Source organism: Phyllostomus discolor, chromosome 3 (genome assembly GCF_004126475.2).
Source record: "Phyllostomus discolor isolate MPI-MPIP mPhyDis1 chromosome 3, mPhyDis1.pri.v3, whole genome shotgun sequence".
In the NCBI taxonomy this organism is placed as follows: domain Eukaryota; kingdom Metazoa; phylum Chordata; class Mammalia; order Chiroptera; family Phyllostomidae; genus Phyllostomus; species Phyllostomus discolor.
The window spans coordinates 203,870,958-203,896,804 of NC_040905.2; the positions used below are offsets into that span (position 1 = coordinate 203,870,958).

General features: G+C 36.3%; 2 protein-coding genes across 7 annotated transcripts in view; one reads left to right on the forward strand and one right to left on the reverse strand.

The window, feature by feature from the left end:
• The window catches only part of CNTRL (centriolin), an 81,716-nt gene extending 79,565 nt beyond the window's left edge, over positions 1-2,151 (forward strand). For all 6 annotated transcript variants that reach the window (XM_036022158.1, XM_036022159.1, XM_028505228.2 and 3 more), the window contains one exon: positions 197-2,151. The gene's annotated coding sequence lies outside the window, so the exon portion shown is untranslated. The remainder of the gene's footprint in view (positions 1-196) is intronic.
• Positions 2,152-2,364: 213 nt separating this feature from the next.
• RAB14 (RAB14, member RAS oncogene family) lies at positions 2,365-25,847 on the reverse strand. The gene is made up of 8 exons (XM_028529825.2): positions 25,529-25,847; positions 16,748-16,806; positions 15,620-15,673; positions 14,148-14,325; positions 9,955-10,021; positions 6,186-6,273; positions 5,857-5,887; positions 2,365-4,664 (listed from the first exon to the last, which is right to left on the reverse strand). Exons 2-8 carry the CDS (start codon positions 16,797-16,799, stop codon positions 4,487-4,489), a joined length of 648 nt encoding a protein of 215 aa, XP_028385626.1. The 5' UTR covers positions 16,800-16,806; positions 25,529-25,847; the 3' UTR covers positions 2,365-4,486.

Below are 25,847 nucleotides of genomic sequence, written 5' to 3' on the forward strand. Positions count from 1 at the left end.
AAGATCTTGAATTGTAGTTTATCGTCTTAGGAAAAGTATCTTTTAACTTTCTTCTCAGATAATTTTATAGTGGTTCATCTTAAAACATTTTTCCAGAGGTACTCAAATATATTTTTTACCTATTGCTGTCTTGCTAGTTGTTAAGACCTGTTTTTACTGTTGGAAGAATTTATCCTCTTTCTTTGTCTTACTATAGGGAGAAAAAATGGTTCAGCCAGATGAGGAGTATTGTTTTGCATAAATATTATGAGGAAAGACCTTCTCCACTACCTCATGAACTTCATAGTTGGGATGCCATTTGGTTTATCAAGATCCAGTGATTTCAGATGCTGAAACTTCACTGTAGTTTATCTTATTTGTACCATTAAGGCCAGGGATTTTTTGTAAATCATTTGTACATATGGGAATAGCTATATACAATTTAAACCAGGGTACTAGATGGTGAGCATTTTTTTAAATCTTTGAAATGTGTTTTTATAAAACCAATGATGAACGTAACTGCAAATTTGAATCTGTGAACTGTTAAACTCTATAGTTACAAAGAACAAATATACGTACTTAGGCCCCTCTTCATTTATAAGTGTCAAAAGTTATTTTTGGATTTGCTTAAAATCTATTTTCCTATGAAAATAAAAGGTAAAATAAAATTGAGGCTGCCTTCTGACTTCGCATTTCAGAGATCTAGAGTAGAGCCATCATATTATTACCTTAATTCCAAGAAATGGCAATCTTTCAAATGGTCTTCCATCCTTTGGCTGGAGGTTGAAGTATATTGTACCTATCAAAGAATATATTTCCTCTTAGGAAGTATCTATTATAAAACCATTACATTTCAGGTGCTTTCCTCAATCAAAACTATTTGATGGAAAAAGAACTTTGTACTCGAGAGAATCTGATCCAATGGTAAGTTCAAATTATGTTTAGACTTTTATAATGTTGCATTACTGTAATTAATGGCTTAACTCCTGGTCTGTAAATATATTATTTTTCTAAACACAAGAGTAGCAACTACTGTCAAAATCAAATGTGTGGCCACAGAATTACTCCCATGGGATAGGTGAAGTATGCGATTACACGGAGTCGACAGGCTTTAAACTGCTCCCAAGGACTTTTCTAGGCCCCTAGGCAGCCTGACCCATAATGCGTAGTATGCCATGTTAACCACAATACAGAATAGCAGTGTAGCAGTCCCTTACCACTCATTGAGGTTTATATTCCTACAAAGTTGTTTGGCTACAACGGGCCCATTAAGATATGGGATATAGTTACAAGGACAACAATGAAAGTAACATAAAATTTACTAGTATATTGTAGATTCTAGAAGGCATCTAGTTCCAAAACAAAAATTAGGTAGAATCTTTTGCACTTATTGTTTCATTTTCACAAGTCTTAGAAAAATGCCTGTAAAATCCTGGCCTCTTCAGTTATCAAAATCCTTCAGGGACCCATTTTCTTGTTCTATCCAAGTGCTGAATGTGAGAGTAAAACATCTTTCTAAACTGCCACGTGAACACTATGTATATTCCCAAATAAACAGGAGTGGAAGGTGATCACAGGTGTTCTGTTTAAGGGTAGTGAACTGAACCACACAACCACACACGAAAAATCATACTTAAAACAACAGATGGGGGGATGGGGGAAGGTTTTTAAAACTTTTAAGTGTCTTCTGGAATTAAAGAGGTGAGGCAATTAGTGTATGAAGCCAAATATCTGGTTCAAAAGACCTTTTTCCAAAGAAACTTTACTACCTCTAATATTGAACATCATCAAGCAAAGAAAAAAATAATAATCAAGGTTACTGCATCAAACGCTTTATTATCCGTGGAAAATACTTGAACATTGTGGAATGTCTAATGCATAAAAAGTACTAAGCACCTATTAGTCAGGAGGGCCTCTCTTCATAGGTGCAAGGGCAATGAGTAACCCAGAGAAGTATGTGACCACACAAGTAATACGCTCTCATGGATTAAAAATTAAAAGAATTTCACATTCTCTCCAAAGTGCACTTGCCCAGTGTTGGGCACATGAATGCTACAATGACAATTTGCTCCTCTATTTTTGAGCACCCAAGTTACACATGCAAGTATCAGAATTTGGCCCCAAGTAGAGTTAAGGGAGAACATCAGGCACCAAGTGTGCTGAACTCACACCGAAAAAGGCTGGCTGAAAACACTGCAAGTATGGTCTGAACACAAGGCTAAAACCTCAATTACCAAGTGATGTGGATTTATATGCTATGCATGTAGACTTCTCTGTCAACAAATAAGGACAGTTCTGCAATAAAAACTGACAACTTATGCTAAATATTTTTTTATCTGAAGAAGATATAAAATCCTATTATAGTTCAGAAAATAATACAAACAATTTTAATCTAGATACAGGTACTTTATTTACAAATATTTAGATTAATAGCATTTTGTTACATCAAATGAAGAGTACAGCAGTCTGAATAAATCCTGTCACAAAAACAATAAGACCGACTGTAACTAACTTTGGAAATCAGGGTATTGCACCTAAACGAGCTGAAGTCTTTAGTTTGTGATTGCTACCTTATATCCCAATGGGTGGTTTGTTTGTTTTATCTTTGTAAATATATACACACACCAGCAGGTCATGGTCCCTGGGTGAGTCCCTTGTGATGCAACGGTGTGAGCAAAATGGATCACTGTAAGTCTTTAACAGAATATACCAATCTACTCCAGGAATCTTCTTTATAAAAAAGTTCAAGACAAAAATAAAAATGAGTCCACAAATTAACCAAATCCTATTTTCTGCACATTCCAGTTTTGGCTTTTATTTAACATTGACTATACAATACTCTGGTACTACCACATGTTTATAACCCAGAAAGGTGTATTTTTTTAACTTTAGTGTCTGTAAAGAGGGATTTAAAATGTGTATTTTAAACACAGCAGTTGAGCTGAGTGCATTTTATATAATATACCGAGGTTTACCTGTCCTACACTTCAATAACTTCTGAATTCCCAGCCCGAACCACAAACTCAGAAATCAACCAACAGAAGTAGAAGTAAAGAACCTGGTAAAACGTAAGTTTGTTGTCTAAAGAGAGAAGACTATTTCCCTTGCAATACTGTATTCTTTCAGTGGCCAAACCATCTCGTGCAAAGTAATAACTTAATTTGTATCAGCACAAACACTGAAACACTGTTAGATACACTTTCCCTTTTACAAAACAATTTATGCCAACATGACAAGAAATAGTGCCTCACACTAAGAACACAAGGGATACCTTAAATAATTTCACTGTAGTGTTAAAAATGCACAGTTTAAAATCCCTTAACAGCAGACCTGTAGTTCTGGCTGTCCAGTTCAGAATCTTACCATTCTAAGAAGATAAAGGTATAAAAGCTTAAAATGTGCAATAATAAACCCAGCCTTTTTTCTTTTTCTATACAGTAAGGCAAGAAATGCAGCCTGTAATGCAAAATGTTTACAAAAAGAGAAAAGCAGGTTAGCACATTGTCGATTGCACAAGAACAGTTAAGAAAATCAGCAGGTAAGCCACAGTGCAAAGATGGAACAGAATCTGCTAGTGTTAATCCTCTCACACTAAGGAGCTCTTTCCAGCATAATGTCCCCAAACGCTGCCAGCACCAGATGGTAGAGCCAGTATTACTTGTGAACTGCAGTTGTGTCTACTTCCTTGTGTGAAATGGAAGGGAGTAACATGGTCACATATAGGTCATACTGTACAAACTGGTATTTTATACTGTTCCAATGCCAGTAATCAATTTATTTTCTTCATTAAAATAATATACACAGAATGTACTGTTAGTTCAGTTCCTTCAAATTTTATACATATTTACTTTCTGCTAAAGAGAAAAGGATAAAATGATGTAAAAAAAGATAAAGCTATTAATTAAACACAAGAGAAAAAATAAATGGGTAATTTTCCCTGTGCAAGGCTAAGACAGAAGCAAACCTCCTCAAAAAAAAAATGCCACCCACACAACAGGGAGTTGATCCATCAAAAACAAAACAAAAGCAGTTACAGAACCCCTTCTCTATCACCGGAAGCCATTTCACAGCAATAAAACTTCTTGGTTACAACAGTCATACATGAACAGTTAAAGATGGGCAGAAAGGCTTAAGATATCAAATTAAACCGTACAGTGAGACAAAAGCCTTGCCAAAAAGAGGGAAGGGTAAAAATCATGAAGTCCAGCATCAGTGCTCAGTTTAAATCACGTATTGGTGACATAACCTATCACGAGGACAATCAAGGGGGAAAAAAAAGTCTAGATTTACCATGCAGGAGAGATTACTCTACTTGCCTTTGATAACCTGATTACATCTAGTTGTTTAGCAGTTTAGTATTGTGTTAAACTGTTTTTACAACAGAGTTGTTTTTTTTTCTTTTTTAATTAAACCCAGTAAGATGTACAGAAGACAATGAGGCAGTAAAAAGTACTGCTTCCAACAGACAGAGGTGAAAGGTCAAATGAGAGCCACAGCAGACAGGTCACTAGCAGCCACAGCCTTCTCTCTGGGGTTGGGGTTCACTGGTTAGCCGGCCTCCCTGTGGGGCTGAAGGTTTGTGCTGTACACCAGACTCGGCAGCATTCAGATCCAAGCTTCCATCCTGAATGTTCTGATAGATTTTCTTGGCAGCCTCAAGGAAAGCATCTTCTACATTCTCTCCCCTAAGAGGCAATTGACAAATTTATTCGAGAACCATAGTTTTCCACAAAAGATAAGACATTATACACTGACCTTTTGCTAACCTTTTAGTCAACTGCCATGATGTCTTCAACTTAGCCACTGTCATCTAATAAAGAGATTACCAGAAGACTGAGCTAAGAGAACAACATGGGAGAATATTTTCTGTGGAAAGCATATAAACAGTACTGTTTGTACAAACCCTATTTGGATAACTGTATGTGTTTAAATCGTTAAAATGCTAATATGTTAATATATGACCGTTACAATAGGCCATTTCTGTAATAATAGAGTGTATTCCAAACAGAAATGAAATCTCCAAACATGCAAACACGATTCCAGGATTTGTAGAGTCTGATTAGCCAAGCACGAACCACACTTTTTATCAAGTGATGGTGACACGTTCATGCTTCAGTTCAATTCTCTTAGGACAAACAGTACAGACGAACGAAAGGAAGCTAGCTTCTTACCAGCGCAGGAATATTTGCCTTAATAAATGAAGAACTAGGATGAAAGTCCTGGGGTTTAGTAATGGACATGGGATGGCCAGTAGAAATGTTAACTATGCTCCTAGTTTTATCTTAGACATTGAGTATTTCTGCTCGTTACCATGGTCAGAAGTATTAAACAGGCTGACCAAGCTTGAGTCCAAGATGCCAAACTCAACCTCTGTTGTGAAAGTCAAACATTTTTTAAATGTTTACACAATTTCATTTATTAATATCAATTACCAATGGGCATAATCAAGGCATAATCTTTTAAGTAACAAAAAAATTATTTTGAAATGTCAAATAGGAAGCAAAGGATTGTTTATTATTCCTCTAGTCATAGGCATTATGCATTGATATATATTTTAGATATAGGTGACTTGAACAACATGGGGTTTAAAGGCCCCGACCTTCCTCTCAGTCAAAAATCCGCTCTGAGCTTTCCAATTCCCAACGAGTTGACCCTTGAACAAGATGGGTTTCACCTGTGGAAGTCAACTACACAGATCAACCTAAAAAAAAAAAAAATCCTCGGTGACTAGACCCACGAAGTTCATATACATATCGTTCAAGGGTCGACTGTGTATGTACATATATGTATATATATATTATATATTTTTCATATATATGATTCTACTTTGAGGAATTTGTATGTAATTAAAAATTATTTAATTTTAGCCATACTTACGTTTTTGCACTTGCTTCAAGGAACAATAAGCCTAAAAATAAAATTCAGACTATGATTAGGACATTTCAAATTACCTCATTCTCTTAGGCAACATCTGGATGCAAGTTTCCCATCGGCTTTCAGTAATGAGTGTGAGATGGAGGGAATAACTGTACTACCCCCACAATGAATTCTCAAACACATTTTGCTATTTCCTCATCCTTGAAATTTGAGCAGTTTGCATTAAAAAATAATCGCCAAATAATGTGCAAGATCAAAATCCTTAGAAATTCTCTCAAGTGCGACCCCACCCCCTGCAAAAGCCATTAAAAATCTTAAAAGAAACCCACCATTTTCTTCGGCAAACTGTTTGGCTTCTTCATATGTAACATCTCTCTGTGCCTCCAAATCTGCTTTATTTCCTATGAGAATTATTACCTAATGTGTGACCAAAAGAAAGACATCTTAAAACAATAGCAACCATTTAAATCAACCATAAAAATTCTGAAATCCAAAAATTTTAACAGAAAAAATATTGGTTTAAAAAGAAAAACAAGTACTAGCAATTATCCATCAGACAGGACTACAGAATCATGAAGCCATTAGTATTAAGAGGAATCTCAGCAATTATCTCAGCCAGGGATTCACCAACTTTCTCTGTAAAGTCCCGAGAAGATATATTTCAGGTTCCTGAGCCCCATATTGTGGTCTTTGTATATGCTTTTTTCCAACAACCTTCTACAAATGTAAAAAACATTCGCTCTGCAAGCCATTCAAAAACAGAACAGCCCATGAGGCATACCTGCTCTAGGCCAAAGATTATGATTTACCTGAGGAACATTATTTAGGGCCTATGAACAAGCTCCAAGGGAACTGTGAATGCACTAAAGTTAAACACAAAATGCTGTAAACAAGGACAGTGCCTAAAGAGACAGTCCCTAAAGTTCAAAAAGTTTAAAACCACTAGTTCCAACTGCTTCATGCTACAGGTAAGAAAATTAAGGCTCAAATTAGGACAAGAGACTTGCTGGGGGTGAGTTAGCAAGTTTGCGGTAGGAGGACATTAGAACCCAGGTAGGATGCCCTGTGACCTTTAGACACTGTCCTATCCACACTATCACCAGGCAGGACTAAGTCTGTAGCAACTGATAACAAATGTCTGTGTATCCAAGGGGGGCAGTAGGAAGTACATATGCAATGAGTTCAAATCCAAGGGAAAATGTCACACAACTATACCCACTTTGTAATCCTTTTATACAAGTGAAGTTAGGCCAAAGTTAAAGGCAGCTCTGAAGTGTTTTAAGAAAAATGTATGCAGCCTTAGGAAATAGGGGGCTTGGGGGGGAGGGGTAAAGATTTATAGATAGACTGTCTCTGACTCTATGTTTATTTGACACCAACAGGTAAACCCTCCGTACCCCTTCTAAACATATGTGCTAATCCAGATAGGGATACTTTAGGAATGAATTGTTCAACTAAAAGGGATTTCTACCATCAACATTTTTTCACGCAAAGGTACGGCCTTTGACTCGCCCACTTCCAAAAACTGGTGTCCGATAAACTTTTGATCTGAAATGTTAACCTTGGGCAAGGACAGTTAAATAGTACAATGAAAGTGAGCATTCTTCAGTCAGTGTGGACAACTGACCACTGAGGAGGGTAAGAAGTTTTCACATATAGTCCACTGTTCTTTTGAAGACTAAGATAGTGACACTTAAAAAAAAGAGAAATCATTTTTTTCTAAATACCAAGGCTGGTAAGATCACAATGGCATACATAGTACAGGGCAACTGTAAGACAGATACTCAAACAAGCAATGTCTGCCGAATAGCAACATCGCCTCCTTTCCCAGTTCCTTAAGAATTTCTACACAGTGCTTCCTATCATTCTGAAAGGCATACCAGTGGGACATAGGTATAAAGTACACCACCAACAAAATATGAAAGTATATACAGCAGTCCCCCCATTATCCAGTTTTTTGCTTTCCACGGTTACCTGTGGTCAACACATCATCACAAGAAGAGTATGATAACTTTAATTAGAGACCACATTCACATAACTCTTATTACAGTATAATTGTTCTATTTTATTAGTTATTGTTGTTAACCTCTTATTGTGCCTAATTTAGAAATTAAACTTTATCATAAGTATGTGTACATAAGAAAAAAAACAGTGTGTATCGGGTTTAGTACTATCCATGATTTCCGGCAACCAGAGGGCATCTTGGAATGCAACCCATGCACATAAGGGGGAACTATTGTCATTTCCACATAGAAATCAAAGGCAACACTATAGAAAATGTTAATGTTTGAGCTGGACCTTAAAAGATGAATTTTTTTTCTTAAGATCTGATAAGATTGCAAGAGGCATCAATGAGGCAGGAAGGATACGGCTAATTTTTTATTACACTCCTTGAAGGACCCACTACAGTGAGGGTTTTTGTTTTTAAAAACATTTTATCTGAGATAACTACAGAATCATTGAAGTTTACAAAAGAGTAGAGAGGTCCTATATACCCTTCACCAAGCTTCCCCAAAAGTAGTACCTTTCCTATTTATAGTACACTCTCAAACCAGGAAACTGACTTTGGTACAATCTATATAACCCATACTCAGATTTCAACAGTTTTACACACTCTTGTGTGTGTGTATTCTATGCAACTTTATTGAAGCTATAGATCTGTGTCATCACAATCAGAATATAGAAATGTGCCATCACTACAAAGGAAATGCTTTGTGTTGCCCTCTTTATAGTCAACTGACACTATTCACACCCCTCCCACCCTCACTGCTAACCCCTGGAAACCATGAATCTGTTCTCCATCTCCACAATTTTCTTTTTCAGAATACTTTATAAATGGAATCATACAGAATATATTCTTTGAGACTGACTTTTTTCACTCATCATAATGCCCTTGAGATCCATCTGAGTTGCTGCATGTATCAATAGTTCATTCCTCTGTATGGCTGAGGAATATTCCATAGCACAGGTGTACCAGTTATTTAACCACCTACCAGTGTCACTGAGGTTATTTCCAATTTTTGGCTGTTGCAAATAAAGCTGCTATGAACATTCCTCTATAGGTGTGTGTGTACCTACAGTATGGTTTAATGTGACGTTAGATATTAAAGTTCTAGGCACCGCACCCCTTGTAACAGGCAAATCATGCTAACTGACCTTAATGTGATTAAATTGCTGTTCCCTGATAAAAGCCTATGTTACCACTGATTACATGTTTAATGAACCAGAACTCTGCTAGGTGCTGGGGTACATAGCTAAGTGAGACAGGTTTTCTTCTTGAGAAGCTCAGAGTTAGTCACAACTCAGTGCCTTTCATCACTTGTCCCTGGAATACCCTCAACACCATCCCACTGAAATCTTACCCCTGAAGTCTCAGCTCAAACACTCTATCTCCTCTGTAAAGCTGGTTTCTCCAGATGGCACTGCTCATCCTGGGTCCCCGTTAGCACACCAGTCACTCTATTCTAACTCATACTTCACTCTGCTTTTCAGCATAGTTATTTATATTCCCACACGAAATCTCTCTGCTGGACTTTAATCTTCTGTGGGGCCAAGGACCCACATTAATCTTTGTATACTGCAGAGCATGTGTGTCTGGCCTTTAAAAATCTCAGTGTCTTCTCAGTCTGGCTAGGAATCTAATTTTTTTAAAACATGCAGAACTGTATTTTTAACTGAAATCTTAAGAGATAATTATAGATTCACATGCAGTTGTAAGAAATAAGGTATAAGAGAGGTCGTTTATACGCTTTGCCCAGTTTCCTCCGGTGGTAACATTTTATGAACCTAATGCAGATCTCTTTTAAAATGACAGTTTCGTATTTCATAGCCTCCACTTGACATGAGATCACCGCCCCATTCATAACTTTCATTTTTTCCCCCCTAACCACAAACATGACAAAAAGCCAAGTATAAAGTGTGACACCTGTGGTAATTAGTACCAGAAAATGTTTTCTTCAATTAATTTAAGAATAAAATAAAGATTCTCATTCTTAGAATGAGATCTACCCAAATACAAAATTCCCACTAGCAAATGACTTTCCTTTAAGGTTAGCTTAAATCTTAAATTTTCTGTATAATCGATATCATTTAACTTACAGTATTTGGATTGGTGAGATTCCTTGCATCTGTCAACCAGCTGCTTAAGTGGTTATATGTACTTCTTCTGCAAAAATTAAAGTTTACATTTGTGACTGCCATTTAAAATCGCCATTTCAGTAGGAAAAAAGAAACTTTAATAGATGTTTAAAATATAGACTTTAATCAACAGATCCTAAAAAAATATTTTTGCTTTGACAACATTGTTGTTACCCTAAAGAACAACAGTTGTGGAGTGCAAACACATGCTTTTTTTGCATTTGTCTTTAAATTTTTCAAATTAAAAACCAAGTCAAGTTATGCTACACATGATACACTAGTATAAAATCACCTTTCCGGGGGAAGGGATTAGATGTACAAATTGCCAGCTATGAAAATAGTCACAGGGATATAAAGTACAGCATAGGCAATCTAGTCAATAATACTATAATAACTGTATTGTTTCAGGTGGGTACTAGATGTACTGAGACAATCACTTTGTAAATTACATAAATGTCTAATAGCTATGTTGTACACCTGAAACTAAGATACTGTATGTCAACTATAATTGAAAAGAAAAGAATTATTAAAAAATTTAAAAACACCTTTCCTTAAAGAGTAAGGTAATTATAACAACACAAAAATTGGCTTTAAAAGGGCACTGAATACAGGCAACTGGAAATTCAAGTTCCCAGACATCAGAGAGTGAGTATATCCTAACTTTGTACTCTTATTTATCAGTAGCTAAATCATTTTGGGATTCAAACTGCCCAACTTGTCTACTTTCTCCAAGCAAGTGTTTAAAAACTCACAGGTTCATTTGCACTAGACAAAAAGGCCCTGAAATAGCAAACAAATCCAAATAATTTACAATATTATAAAGTATGGTATTAATCAGACATTATCAAAGGGGTCAAAATAGTAAGTTTTGAAGGTTAAAAATGTCTTTGATTTATACACATTCACAGAATATTAATCTATCTTACTCATTTAACAGGTGAGGAAACAGAAGCCCACAAAGATTTAAATGATTTCAGAGCCAGGCCTAGGACCTTTATACACAATGGGTCCTCAAAATGTTTCAAGTTTAACCTTGTGAACAGGATATTCCATAATCTCCAGTTGCCAGTGCATATATGAAATTCAATATTCCAAACATTTAATTCTTTCCTAGTGGGAACTGAAAAGAACTCCTTACTCAGATTCTCTTTTTACTGTGCTGTATCACATCATTCACAAATTAACCACCAAACTGTCAAAAAAGTCATATAAATCCAAACACCCTTTTCCAGTGTTTTAAAGTGTGTAAGTAAACGATAGCCAAATATCATTTTTAAAAAGCACAAGCCTTATCATTGCTCAATACCTGTAGTACCAGCATACCTTGCTTTCACACAAACATATCTTACTTTGTGCAAAAACCTTAAATAACAGAGCCCAAAAATACTTATACTGATTTTGATGGATTTTAAAATGTCAAAGCTGGCAGCAAGAGTGAATTACAAATTGGCAGCACTTAGTAAATGGGAAAATCCACACAGTCCTTTAAGTGGTATCAAGATCATGAAAACCATATTATTTACATGTACCGTAACTTCTGCTAATTGTTCTGGTAATTGTTTCATTAATTTAAAATTCATCATCATTTCAAATCTATAAATACAGTATCACCCAAATATTCATTACATGGTACATTAGAGCTTTAAAAAAAATGCTCAAATATCCCTAACTTTGTCACAGATATTACACATATCAAACAATTGACAGAGCCAAACAAACTGCCATGATAAGTCATGCTGTCAATTTAGGAGAGTACCTTTTAACAATTAGAGTTAATGCCAATAAATAGCATTATTAAAGTAGGCACACTTTTAAGTTTGCAAAATGTCAAGGACTAATGGGAAAAAAAACAGCGTCATGGCTGCAACATCAATGTCACTATGAAGTAGCACTGAGTCAAGAAATCACCTATCTAAAGCCTACAGGTACTTTTTATCAGTACAGTGGAACCTTGGTTCTCGAACTTCATTTGTTCCAGAAGGCTGTTTGAGAAAAGATCTGTTTGAAAACCAAATCATACAGTGACTGATCATACAGGGATCATCAGCATGAAAAGGTTGTCTAGTCAATAACCAAAGTTTTGTTCAACAACTGAGACGTTTTTTTCCATGAAAACCTTTGTGAAGAACTAAACTGTTTGAGATGGGAGACGTTCGAGAACTGAGGTTTGATTATAAACAGTTTTATTGAGATATAATGAACATACTATAAAGCTCAACCTTTTAAAGTATACAGTGTAGTAGTTTTCAGAATATTGACAAAGCTGTGCAATGATGACCACTATCTAATTCTAAAATATTTTCATTACCAAAAAGAAACCCATACCATTAGTACTCACTTCCCATATCCTGGCAATTCCCTTTGTCTCTATACACTGGCCTATTTTGGGTATTTCATGTAAATGGAATCATATAAAATGTGGCCTTTTGTTTCCGGCTGCTTTCACACAGCAAGATGTTTTCTAGGTTCAGCTACTGTATAGCATGTATCAATATTTCTTTCCTTTCAATGGCTGAATTTTATTTCATAGTATGAAAGTACCACATTTGTTCATCCATCCATTCACCAGTTGATGAACATTTGGGTTGTTTCCAGCGGAAGTATACTTTTTATTTTTTAATATTTTACTTATTTATTTTTAGTGAGAGGGGAAGAGAGGGAGAAAGAGAGGCAGAGGAAACATCCATCGGTTGCTTCTCACATACCCCAAACAGGGTACCCAGCCAGCAACCCAGGCCGTGTGCCCTGACCAAGAATCAAACAGGCAACCTTTTGGTTTGCAGGACAATGCCCAACCCACTGAGCCACACCAGTCAGGGTCCAGCAAGAAGTACTTTTGATAACTTAAAACAGATACACATTTTGCCAAAAGTATTTACTACGCTTAAAAGATATGTTTAAAACCAAAACATACATGTATCAAACCATCACACTGGTTTGTGTAAGTTTAAGGTATGTGTATACCTTAGGGTATACACATACCTTAAATTTACACAATGTTTTATGTCAATTATATCTCAATAAAGCTGGAAAAAGAAAAAAACACATACCAAAAAGCAAATCAAACCATTAACTCTATACATTAATATACTATAAGAACACATCACCATATTTAAATTTTATTAATTCACGGGGTTTTTAATTATATGGAATCATCAGGAATGCTTCATTCATAAAAACATGTCCTGTACAGATGGCCAGGGTTTTTATGTTTTCCCACAAAACTATTTTACTGATCATTGCATGGCTACATGAAAAGCACTAACTAAAGCTGTTTCACTGTTTTAACTCAGGAAACACTTAATTCTGGGAAACAGCTTAAAGCATTTCCCAAAGGGAAATATCCTTGAAAGTCTATCCTATCACTTGGTCCCACTCATTCATTGCTGGAACCCCATCATCCAAAAGTCAGAGTCACAATGCTTTAGGTTGACACTCTGCATTAACATGAAAGGGGGTCCAGTTCTAACTTACAGCAGACAAACAATCGAGTTTAATGAAGTGGTACAATTTTCCATGTTTTCCAAAAGTCAAACATTTACAGTCCAGTTTTGTTACTTTGTATAAAGTGCTTTGCGTTTCCACAAGTGGCCAAATTGAAATAAATTTAATCTCACTGCCTGAATCACTATAAACTACTTCAACCCATTTTAGAACAAAAAAGGATTTAAATATTTAAACCTTCAGATGCAAGCATAAGAACTTTATATAATCTACCAAGTTGGATTAGCAAAACTTCGTAACTCCTTGCTTGTTCTAATTTTGAAAAGGTGTAAACTCTAACACTAGGGACTGAACAGAGTAATTCCTCAAGACTTCTTTGCTTTCTACTGAAATGAAAAGAAAAGTTTGGTGCAAAATATTATTTCACTTCAAATAATTCAACTGGTGCTGCTTTTTACAATAGTATTCTTTTGTTAGCTACACAAACATCTCCTAAAAGTTTTTTTTTTCAGTCACACCCACCTTCAGAAAAGGAAATCAATATGTTATGTCAAGTCTTACACAGCAATTTAAAGAAACCATAAAACCAAAATAAGCACATGTATAGCCAGACAATTACAAACTAAGGAATGCTTAAATCAATAAAAAAGACATCACACTGCCTCAAGATATTTTCTAGTATGAAGGTTGAAAAATTATTAATCTCTTACCTAGTGATATCATACACCATAAGCGCTCCTGCAGCTCCTCTGTAGTAGCTTCGTGTAACAGCCCTAAACCTCTCCTGTCCTGCTGTGTCCCATATCTGCAGTTTGATTTTTTGGCCACTAACTTCAATTATTCTTGTACCAAATTCAACACCAATTGTGTGAGGACAATCAGCCATAACTGTTAGGGAGGAAAAAAATATATAATATAATATTCCAACTTCAAGAAAGCCTCAAATTAAGACCAGTGGGGGAAAAATCCACTGGATGAATCAAATGACAGTAATGCTCGTAGGCTATAAACAGACTAAAGCTAGCACCATGAGGAAGAAAATCAGCAAAAACACAGAAATAGTAAGTTACAGAAATGGACTAGAATAGGGGTCAACAAACTTCTGTAATATCTTCAAATATTTTAAGATTTGAAGGCCAAAAGTCTCTGCCACAACTATTCAACTCTGTTGTTGAAACAAAAGCAGCCATAAACAATGCATAAAATGAGCACACTTGTGTTCCAACAAAACTGTACAAAAACAGGTAGTAACTTGGATGTGCCCTACTGGCTCTTGTTTGCTGATGCCTGAACTAAAAGAATCTGCTAATTAAAAATAAACATTGTGATAAACTCTTCATACCACCAATGTTACACCCTTTATCCTCCTGACAATCCTTATAACAAATCAATCAATGTTTTTAGAACTCGAAGAGTTACTAGTCAAACAAATTTTTACCCTGGAAAATACCATCAACACCTCAAAGAAAATCACCACATTTAATATATATTTATAGTTATGTATTGGCAAGTTATATATGTCTAACCCAGTAAGACAAATTTATTAGTCCTTTACTTATAATCAGGCCACTGGAAACCTAAACCCACTATTCTCTGGTACAAGTATACACAGACCACTGGATACTCCAAAAAATATTATATCAAAAAACACACACACACAAAAAAAACAAGTAACTTCAACTATATATAAATAATTTCAACCATATTTAGCCTGTCAGTTATATAAAATAAAGTGGCCCCTTCTCCTACCACAGAGCTGCACTCTGAATCTTAATCAAGTCATGAATACAGAATTCCATTTTACGTATTTCCAATCTATTATTAGTTAACAAATGATACATGCAACAAATTTTCCCTGATAATTTCTATGCTGCAAAGTCAGAGAATAAAACGATTTAAATGTGACATTACAGTATACATTTTTAAAAATTAACCTTTACCATAAAAAATCTGAAGTGAATCTAATGATATATGGCATATAAAAATCAACACTCTACATATGTGGGTATATTTTATTTCATTTACTTATTTAAAAATAAAATCACTCCCTACAGACAAAAGTGCATATGTAGGGAAAGGTTATGTTTCAAGACATGAAGTACACTGAAAATGATACTTTAAAAAAGGTAGTAAAGTAACAATAAAGAATTTACTAATGTTTTACCTTTCATATTAAACTTACATTTTTTTTCTGTAAATTGATGAAGCAAGCAAGATTTTCCTACTCCCATGTCCCCTGTTTAAAAAAAAATTTCAAGTGGCAATTACATTTCTCAATTTTACACTCAATGATTGCTATACCCCTTACAATATCACACATTTCTGGGATACTCAGAAAAAGTTGTATTTCCTTAATTTATTACAATGAGTTCAAAAAATCCTACAGGTCAATTTTCACTGTGATGTACAAATTCACTATTCCCAACTTCTAGTAGTGATAGAATTTGGTTATAAATTATGTTAACAGCCACCGGCCTGGAAATGCCTTTTTAAAAGAGAAATTGTAATTGTGTTTTTACTTTGAACTGTTTCAAAGTTTTGTATTTTCTCTCCCTAATCATGCATAAAAGCAAAAGACTGCTAGGAATGACAAATAGGGCAGCGGCATACAAAAGCAGAAATAAGTTTTAGAAGCCTGATTTACTAGATCCCATCTTATCTCATATTTATTATATTTTTGCATAATTCCACAAGAGAAAAGAATGTACACTATATACCATTATAGAACAGTCACTTCTGTACCGCAGTAATTTAGCCTTTGATGAAGGAAGCATTATAATATAGTCACATAAGTTCAACATTAAAACAGTTCTCATGTGAAGAATTAGAAAGTGTATGTACTTTCAACTGTGCTCTTTCAACTAGGATAAACAGCATTGTCTTTTGAGTAAAATCTTCTTGAAACTTAGGGTGAAAACTACCAATATTATATTTTATGTATATTATAAAGTTATTCTGAATCAATGTTCTCTATCAATTTTTGGAATCCAAAGGTCTCTGAGGGCTTTTATTAAATTTTTGGAATGTTATCAGCACTCCTAGGAAATTAATTTCATTCCCAGTATTAACAAGTCTTCAGGTAGCCTTCAAGAACAGTCAACATCACTTCAGACACTCAGCACTGTACTACAAAAGTACCCAGAGCCACAACACAAAGTATACATTGTTAATGTAAAAACTAATCCTAGTAAGTCTGCACTGAGAAAAGCATCCACTTCTTCTGGAGTGGTATGTTAAGTATTTATATATACATATATTTGCATATTATAACCTTCTTTGGAGAACAAGAGTGTAAGTTAAATAAACTTACCAATAATAATATATTTAAAGATGTAAGAGTAGTTGTATGGTGCAGTTGCCATGGTGGCACTAAAAATAAAGAAAACTGTGTTACTTCAGTAGAAAAGTATACACAAGTTATCCAAGCTAGTAATTGCTATCCTTTAAATATATATAAAATAAAGCACACTGATTATAAACCAAATGTTGGAAGAGTAAAACCCGCATTTCCCAAATTGATCAAATGCACACATTTTCATGGATGAACACTGCTTTAACATTCTCATGTATTATTCCGTGGAAATATAAGAAACTAAATCAAAACAATTCCAATATTACACATTAGGAAATATCCAACAACAAATGTTCTCTGGAAAATACTAAACAAGGAAATCTTTATAAATTCAAGTTACGCATCATTGTAAGTAGTCCTTTCCCCTGCTTAAGGTCTCATTCCTAGTAATTGATTATGTGAATTAGTGATGGCCTACTTGTTCAGAACCCTGATTTTTACAAAAGAATGTGTTTTTTTTATTTTTTGAAGATTTTATTTTTATACTTTTAGAGAGAGGGGAAGAGAGGGAGAAAGAGAGGGAGAGAAACAACGTGTGGTTGCCTCCTGCATACCCCCTTGGCACACCCCCTACTGGGGACCCAGCCTGCAACCCACGCATGTGCCCTGACTGGGAACTGAACTGGTGGTCCTTTGGTTTGCAGGCTGGTGCTCAATCCCCTGAGCCACACCAGCCAAGACAAAAGAATGTTTTTAAAAAAGTAACCACTAATTTATAAATATAAACTTTTTTACTCTATTTTAAATCAATGGTTAGCACAGCATCCAAAGAAAGAGCAATCATTATTTCCAATCCAAAGTAATGACAGATTTAGATACAACCACATGAAACTGTTGTTCTTGTAGATTTTTTTTAAAAAGGTCAATCACTGGCAATTTCATATGGTTCAACCTAATGTAGGATTTGAAGACTAACAATATATCAAATAACAGCATAAAATACTACTTGTTGTAAAATCTGAAAGTTTATGTATTAGAATATACTTCAAAAGATCACAGCCCATTCTTTAACCTCAGATGACTTAACTTGAAGAATTCTAATTTCTCTCCTACTTTTAGTAACTTAAAAAAACAACTCTTCCATTTATTCAAATAAATGCCTTGACACTGCTAGGTGCTAGAGAAGAGGTAAATTCTAATACTGGTAATAACTTCCAATAAAATTATTCTCAAATCAGTTTTCAGTTTAAGCAAAGATAAAAATTCTTTTTATATATGAAGGTTTAACCTTCATTTTTAAAAAATTTGATTTCCAGTAAGTTTTACTGTTCTGGCCAACTGTTAAATTACAAAAGCTATATATTTGATATGACTGGGTAAATTCATTTACTGAAATTAACACCTTGTATATATTTCAAATAAAATTTCTACATAACTAATAAAATATAACCTGTAGAAGAAGTATATGTGTAAAATAAGTGAATTATTGTTAGTAGGAAAGGGGAAGTTGTAAATTACTAGACAATCACTTCAGATAATATAGTCTCCTCTCTTAGCTGTATGGATTACATTCAACAAAAGTGGATGACCTGCTACCTATTCCAGCCTGACTTGTTATAACACATTTATAATGAGTCTTCAACACCAAAGAAAACTCCCTTAACCAGTTCCTTCAGAAGAGGGGGGTTTTCTGGTTAGATTAACTCTGATTCTGATCATCTTGATTTCTTTTTCCCAGACACTGGGGACTCAAAATGTTTAAGAATAAACTTGGTCCTATGGCAAAAATTGGCCTGAATTATTCACTAGATCTCTGAGTCAGATCCCAAATACAAGGAAAAAAATAATCTCTCACAATAAAAATGATACTTAAAGATTATAATGTCTTAACCTTCACTCCTCCCAGACTCTTCTAATTAATTTATATCTTTTTCTCCCCATTCAGACTCAAGGGAAAAAAATAATGTAGTAACCTTTAAATTACTATTTCTCTCATGTTCTTCACCTTCTGATTTTCCTATTCCTTTTCCCTATTCTTACTGAAAGTTGTAGCTGCACATACTTTGCTTCCTTCTATTTTATGTTAAAACTATGGTGTCTAACAATATTAATTTCTACTCGAAATGCTCTAAAGACTGTTCATAAAATTACAACCCAGTTCTAGTTATACTAATTTGTATGCTTGCTATTATTACATAAGCATTCATTAATTAAGATAATTTCAAAAATGTTTTTAAAAATTTCCAAGCATTACTTGCTATCAACTATTTCCTAAAAAGAGAATGATCACTATTTCACATCAAATACTAGTGCCTCTCTCTTCTTCACCACACAATTTTCTAGTTCACATTTCTTAAAAATTACAAGTAAAAACCCTAACAGCAAAATTAAAAAAGATTACTCAAATTACTTAATTTCAGTAACAAGGAAGGCAGAAAATATATAGCACTGTAGCCACTAAAACAGCAGATCCCACCTTTCTTACTTTAAGGTAAGATACTAAGCTAGTTTTAAATCTACTCCTGTAGTTTATTGATAACATTCACTCAAAATTATGCATTCGCAATAAAACAATATTCAAATGACCTCTTTATTAAATTTACTGGGACGACATTGGTTAATAAGATCATAAATGTTTTAAGTGTATATTTCTATGATACATAATGTGTATACTGTATATTACCTAGTTAACACTGCTTTAACAAAGGATTTCCCAACCTCATTTCTTGAATACAAAACATACCACTGTTAAAGTGATAAGATGAGAAACATATTTTTAACTAGCAACTAGCTTTGGAAGGGGAAAAAAGTTTTTCCCCTATTACTTAAGGGGTGTGCCTCTGCTTCACATACTCAAAGGTTTAAAAATAAAAAGGCATAAGAAATGTCAATCTAGTTCAAATGCTCTGAAAACATGAGTCTGACCTCTCAACACTACAATCTCCATTCATTAAAAAATCTTGGTAATATTCTGTAACTAGTGCACAATTACTAGTATGATTAAAATGCACTATCATTCACGTTTTACAAAAAGCATTTCAATAAAGTACATGTACCTAAAGTACATGTAAAGTACATTACATTCACATGTACGTAAGATTGCCTTTAATGCCTTTGATTTCTCTAAGGAAAAAAGAGCACTACATTCAGACAACAGGCACCGTCAAATATATGAACAGCATTTAAACTAATAGCAAATGCAACTGTGTGGTTACCACTTACTGGACATTTAATATAAGCCAGGGAATGTGCTGAATAACAAATACTTTACATGCAATTTCATTTAATTCCTTAGTACTATCCTAATAAAACAGTGATTATTATCCTCATTTTACAAATGAGGAAAGACTGAACAGGCAAGTAACTTGCCCAGGTCACACAGCTAATTGGTCAAGTCTATATTAAACTTAGACTGTTTTGACTGTGAAGAACCCCACTCTTCACCACTACACCTTCCTCCCTGCTCCACAGTTATGAAATGTACCTGTAAGTACATCTATGAAACCCTAGAGTGGTACTTTGGGATACAAATCTTTCTCAGTTCACTCACTTGGTTCTAAATTTAATATTATGAATAAGTAGTAGTAAATAATTCCGTTCAGAGTATGCACTGTAATCAGGACTCATAGATATGAATAAATGATAACTAGTAAAAACAATTCATATTACATCTACTTACAAAAATAGTTTCTGAAGGGAAATAACATTTGTCTAGAACCACGTGATGATCTGTACTTTTCCCTATTACTGATTGTTTTACGTAATTCTTACTTAATTCTCACACCACTTCAAAATCATTATCATGTCCATGTAAAAACTGAATAAACTGAAGTCTGGAGAAATTCACATTTGGCCAGTGTTACAAAGTTAGCAAATGGCAGAGCTGGAACTTGAACCCAGGCCTAATTCCAAAAAACCCAATTTTCTCTAAGGTAGTTTATTAAAGGGCACATAAATATACAGACTGATAAAAATAAAAGCAAAAACTCAAAATTAGAAAAAGATGAAGGATAACTATACTAACAAATAGTTAGTAACAGGGTAAAGGGTAACAGTTTTACTATCAGTGCATGTAAAATTCAGTTCCAAATTTCCTGGCTATCAAAAGAAATGTTTACTAAATGCATAAACACTAATAATTGTGTGGCCTATTTTAAATGCCAACTATGCTTAATACTGCTTTAACAGGATTTTGCAACCTCATCTCTTGAACATGAAACATACCAGAGTTAAGTTGAGAAACACATTTTTTAATTGGAGTTTGCTACTGCCCAAAACATTTCAATGTGTTGTTGTTTTTTTTCACTTAACAAAATTATAGATGTTTTTCCAGGCTAATACATACAGATCTAAATGGTTACTAAATGCATATTAAACATAATCACTGTTGTGCCAAAAAAAGAATTGCATGACCTTCATATACTGAATCAGATACCTTTCCAAATAAAATTACACAGACATATAAATGACTGGTTTTGAAAAGTGCAGATGGAGATGTGAAGGTAGGCACTCTCATACACTTTGCTTGTGGGAGTCTGAATTGCCACGACATTTTTATGGGGACATAAACATTTATATTTGGGATATAATCGGTATATATTTTAAAATCTTAAAAAAATATCCAGCCCTGACTGATGCAGCTCAGTGGGTTGAGCATGGGCTGCGAACCAAAGGGTTCCTGGTTCGATTCTGTCAGGGCATTTGTCTGGGCTGTGGGTCAGATTCCCAGTTGGGGCCAAGTGAGAGGCAACCACACATTGATATTTCACTCCCTCTTTCTCCTTCCCTTCCCCTCTCTAAAAAGAAAATAAATAAAATCTTTTTTAAAAAAAAACCCAAATCACCCTTTGATTAAGAAACCCATTTAAGAGCAGTCTACAGAAATAAAAGTTTCAGTTCACAAGGTTACAGGTTCAAATACATTAAATGCAGCATTTTACAGCAAAAACAACAACAACAACAAAAAACCCCTGGAAACTCCTATCAACAGGGAAATGACTAAATAAAGTACAATACATCTGTATTATAAAACAATATACACCTAGTTTAAAAACCATTTAGAAATATATGTATTAACCTGGAAATAATATCCATGATTTTAAGTTAAAAAGAAAGCTTGAGTTTGATGTGATAGCACAGCCCATTTTGAACACACACACTCTCTCAATCCTATATACACACACTATGGAAGGACACACATCAAACTGTAAAAAATGAACATATGGGCTGAAACTAGAAAAAGGAAAGATAAATTATTAACTTTCTTTATCCATCCCTGCACTGACAGTGTAAGTATATGCTATTCTAACCTTCAAAGTAGAGAAAAAATAAAGGACTATTAAATATACTTACAGCATTTTATATACAATTATGATATAAAACAAGTCAAAAAAATAAACCAAAAGAACTCCCTTTCATAATATCTCCAACATTACTTCCACATTCAGCAATAATATAGGGAACATTACATGCAGTCAATCATATGATCAGCCTCAAAAAGACACTCCAATAAGCATGGGTATTTCCAGTTTGTTTTTTTTTAATAGTTTGGCTCCTTACTTTGTTAACTTATGCTCTGCATCTGACTAATCCTTTCACAACTGTTAATAGCTATTTTATTCTACTCCTCAAAACACATGATGTTACTATGTAATTTTTACACAGCTGTTTCAAGACAACATGAGGGAAAAAAAAACAAACCACTAAATATTTCAGGCGATTTAAAATTTGATCCTCACTGTTGAGATTTTTTTTACATACAAGGTATCTTGTAAAAACACCAGAATCAAGACAAACTGCTTTTGTGATTCCCATATACAAATATTTGTTGAGCATCTACTAAGCATAAAGTCTTATGCTAGTCTTATTAAAGTCTTATGCATAAAGTCTTATGCATTGACAATATAGTAATGATTAAAAAACAAAAGCAAAACAACACTGTCCCTTGCCTTCATGAAACTCAAGAATGGAAGCATTTTGATTTGTTTATAAGCCCAGTAGAGTGGAATGCTACTTGATGTGTCAGTCAAGTGGACACAAAACTTACTTCAATCACTCTAATAATCTAATAAAAACGAGTGGTCAATTTCCTTTCCTCAACAGTAAAGCGACCTCCAGAAACAAATCAGCCATTTCTGAGACTCACCTACAATACACATACACACACAACAACACTTCACTTCTGACAAGCTATTTAATGTTATGTACTTTTCTACAAATCAATGTAAGAAAAAATCTTGAATTCCCTCATGTGTCAATAGCTAGACTGTCTCAGGTAACTATGATGCTATGAATAGGAGATAAAGTACTCCAACACTGCACCTCTGTTCACTTAAAGTAAAGCACTTAGGAGAAAAACAAATAAAAACCTTGCCCTTACTACTCCAGTTAAGAGGATTAGCTCTAAAAAATGAGGATTTAATAGTGAAAATTCTACTGATGAAATGGTGTATGATGTCTGAGATCTGCTTCAAAATACCTTGGTGGAGAGGGTACAGGTATATGTGGAAGAAACAAGATTGCTGATCATTGCTGACACTGGCTGACAGGTATATGAAGCCTTAACATACTATTCTATACTGTATATGTTTAAAATTGTCTATAATAAAAGTATTTAAAAAGTAAAGTAGAACATCTTTGATAGCTCTATTTGTACACTGCTGTCTCCAGCCATGCCTGGCAATTAACCATATAAAATATACCAAGTTTTCTTATTGATAAAACATGAAGCATCTCTCAATAGCCCTTGAGTAGCCCTTAAGACAAGTAGAGTATGTTTAAAACATACTCTACTTGTCTTAACCAAAGGTTTCCTCCAAGGACAATATCTTACTAAGATTAAGCAAAGATATTTAATACTGTGATAAAAATCAGTTGTAAGAACACCCCAAATTCTGTTGTGTAGTTGAAGCACACAACCATAAAGTTTAACATAAAATATAAAAAGCAAAAACTTTATAAAATGTAGCTTTAATTCCAAGGACTTTTTTTAAGTTATTAGAACCTAAAGTTTTACATCTTTTAAATAACTGCCATTTACTGAGAGCCTAATACATGCCAGCTACTTGATAAGTAATCTCTAATACTAAAAACTCATTTTACAGACAAGGAAACCAGCTCAGAGAAGTGACATATCTGCGATCCCAGACCACTAAAGGAAAAGCTAAAACTGGGGCCCACGTGTAAATCTACAGGTCTCCAAAGCCATTTAGTCAACAAATACTATACACTCACTACATGCACCAATGCCTGGCACTGTTACAGGTGATGGGGCACTATATGCCAAGCAATGTGCTAAGTGTTTTTAATTTTTAATCCCACTTAAGCCTCACATCAACTAAAAAATGTAGGTACTATTATCCCCAGTATAGACAAGGACACTGAGCCTGAAAGGTTAGGTAACATGCTTATGGTCACTTAACTGGGAAGTCAAAGTGCATTACATATTACACACCTCAAGGCATGACCAAGTAAAAGTGCCCAGGCAGAACACTGAGAAAAACTTTGGAAAGTCTTAGGGGAAGAAGAAGTGGGAACTGAATTAGTGCAACATTAAATTTGTCCTTAATAACCACATCTGAATAAAAGGCAGTTGTGAAATGAGCGATAAACTTCGCAAGAGTTCGAATCTGGGTTCTGCCCTTGCTGTGGAGCCACCAGGAAAGCGTCTGGCCTCCGGGAACCCCAGTTTTTTTCTTCAAACATAAACTGGAAATCCTGCCATCTCTACTTGAGTCGTGAGAACGACGACTGGTAGTGTAGTGGCCGACACGACAGACTCTGGGTCACAAAGGGACAACCCGCTGTCATCCAATGGAAAGATAAAAAAGAAGGAATGAAGCTGTAACTACCTTTGAAATGGTCAGGTCTGTAACCCTGGCCTAACTCGAGTGTAGTGAACACCAGCCACGGTGCAGGGAGAGTCCCGTTTGCACGCACCATCCTTAACCAGTCCCATCGCGACTGCAAGCCTCAGTTTCCTCACTTGTGCAATGGCGATAACTCGGCTTGTCACCAAGAGCTACGTGAAGCAGGATAAACCTGTATGAAGACACGTAAATCTGTGCCTGGCACACGGCACAAATGCAAACCATCGAAACAACGCCTGTTCCTTTTCAATTCTAGAAAAGACAAAACTTTTGGGCTTCTTCAACACCTCTGGATGCTATCTGGGCCCGGGGCCTACTAGGATGCCACGGGCCTTACAAGGACTCCCCCAAACCAGAACCGCGCAAGCACGGACCCACAGACCCCCTTCTCGAGCGCGAGTGCAGAGGCAGCCGCCCACACCGGCAAGGACACCCGCGCTAGTCCAAGATGCCGGCGTGCTGCCTTTTGTGCTCAGGGCCAGACGCGGCCTGTGGGACGGGGACTGCCACGTCTGGGGCTCGCGGGCTGCGAGGCGGCGCGGCTCGCGCGGATCCACACCGCAGGGGTGGTCTGAGCCGCCCGCACGGCGGCCGGGAGTGAGGGACCTGCGGGGAGGCCAGTCTGCCGGGTCCAGCCGAGGAGGCGGGGAAGGCGGGCCGCAGCACACCCTTCCCAGCACGCCTCCAGGCTCTCCGCTGGGCGGGGAGGACCACAGAGCAGCGCGGGGACGCCCTGGCCCCGACGAGGAAGTCCCGGCAGGCCCGGCCCCGCGGCGCCCACCGCGACCCCGGGCTCGCCGCGGCCTGACAGGGCCTGCCCTGCAGCGCCACCCGCCCGCGGCCCCGGCTCGCCGTCGTCCCCGCCCGTGGCCCTCCGAGAGCCCAGCGAGGAGGCCTCGGCCGGACGGACACTGCGGAAGGCCTGGGTTACCTGGGGGGTTGCTGGTGGCTGGGCAGCTTTCCGGGCGGGACGGGGGGCGTCAGGACGAGGAAGAGGAGTGCGGGCGCAGCCGGAGAGGGGCGGGGGCGGTCGTCCGAGGCCCCGACAGGTAGCGGGCTGGCGGAGGAGGTGCAGACGCGCTGGTGACAGAAGCGGCGGTAGCGGCCACTGCTCCTGCGGCTCCCCCAGGATCTTCCTCGGGCAGGTCCAAGATGGCGACGCTCCCTGCACAGGGTTTCCTGTCACCCTCGCAATGGGCCGGACCACAAAAGAAGGGGGAGGAGGATGCGCGCGCAGCTGGCGGAGCCCG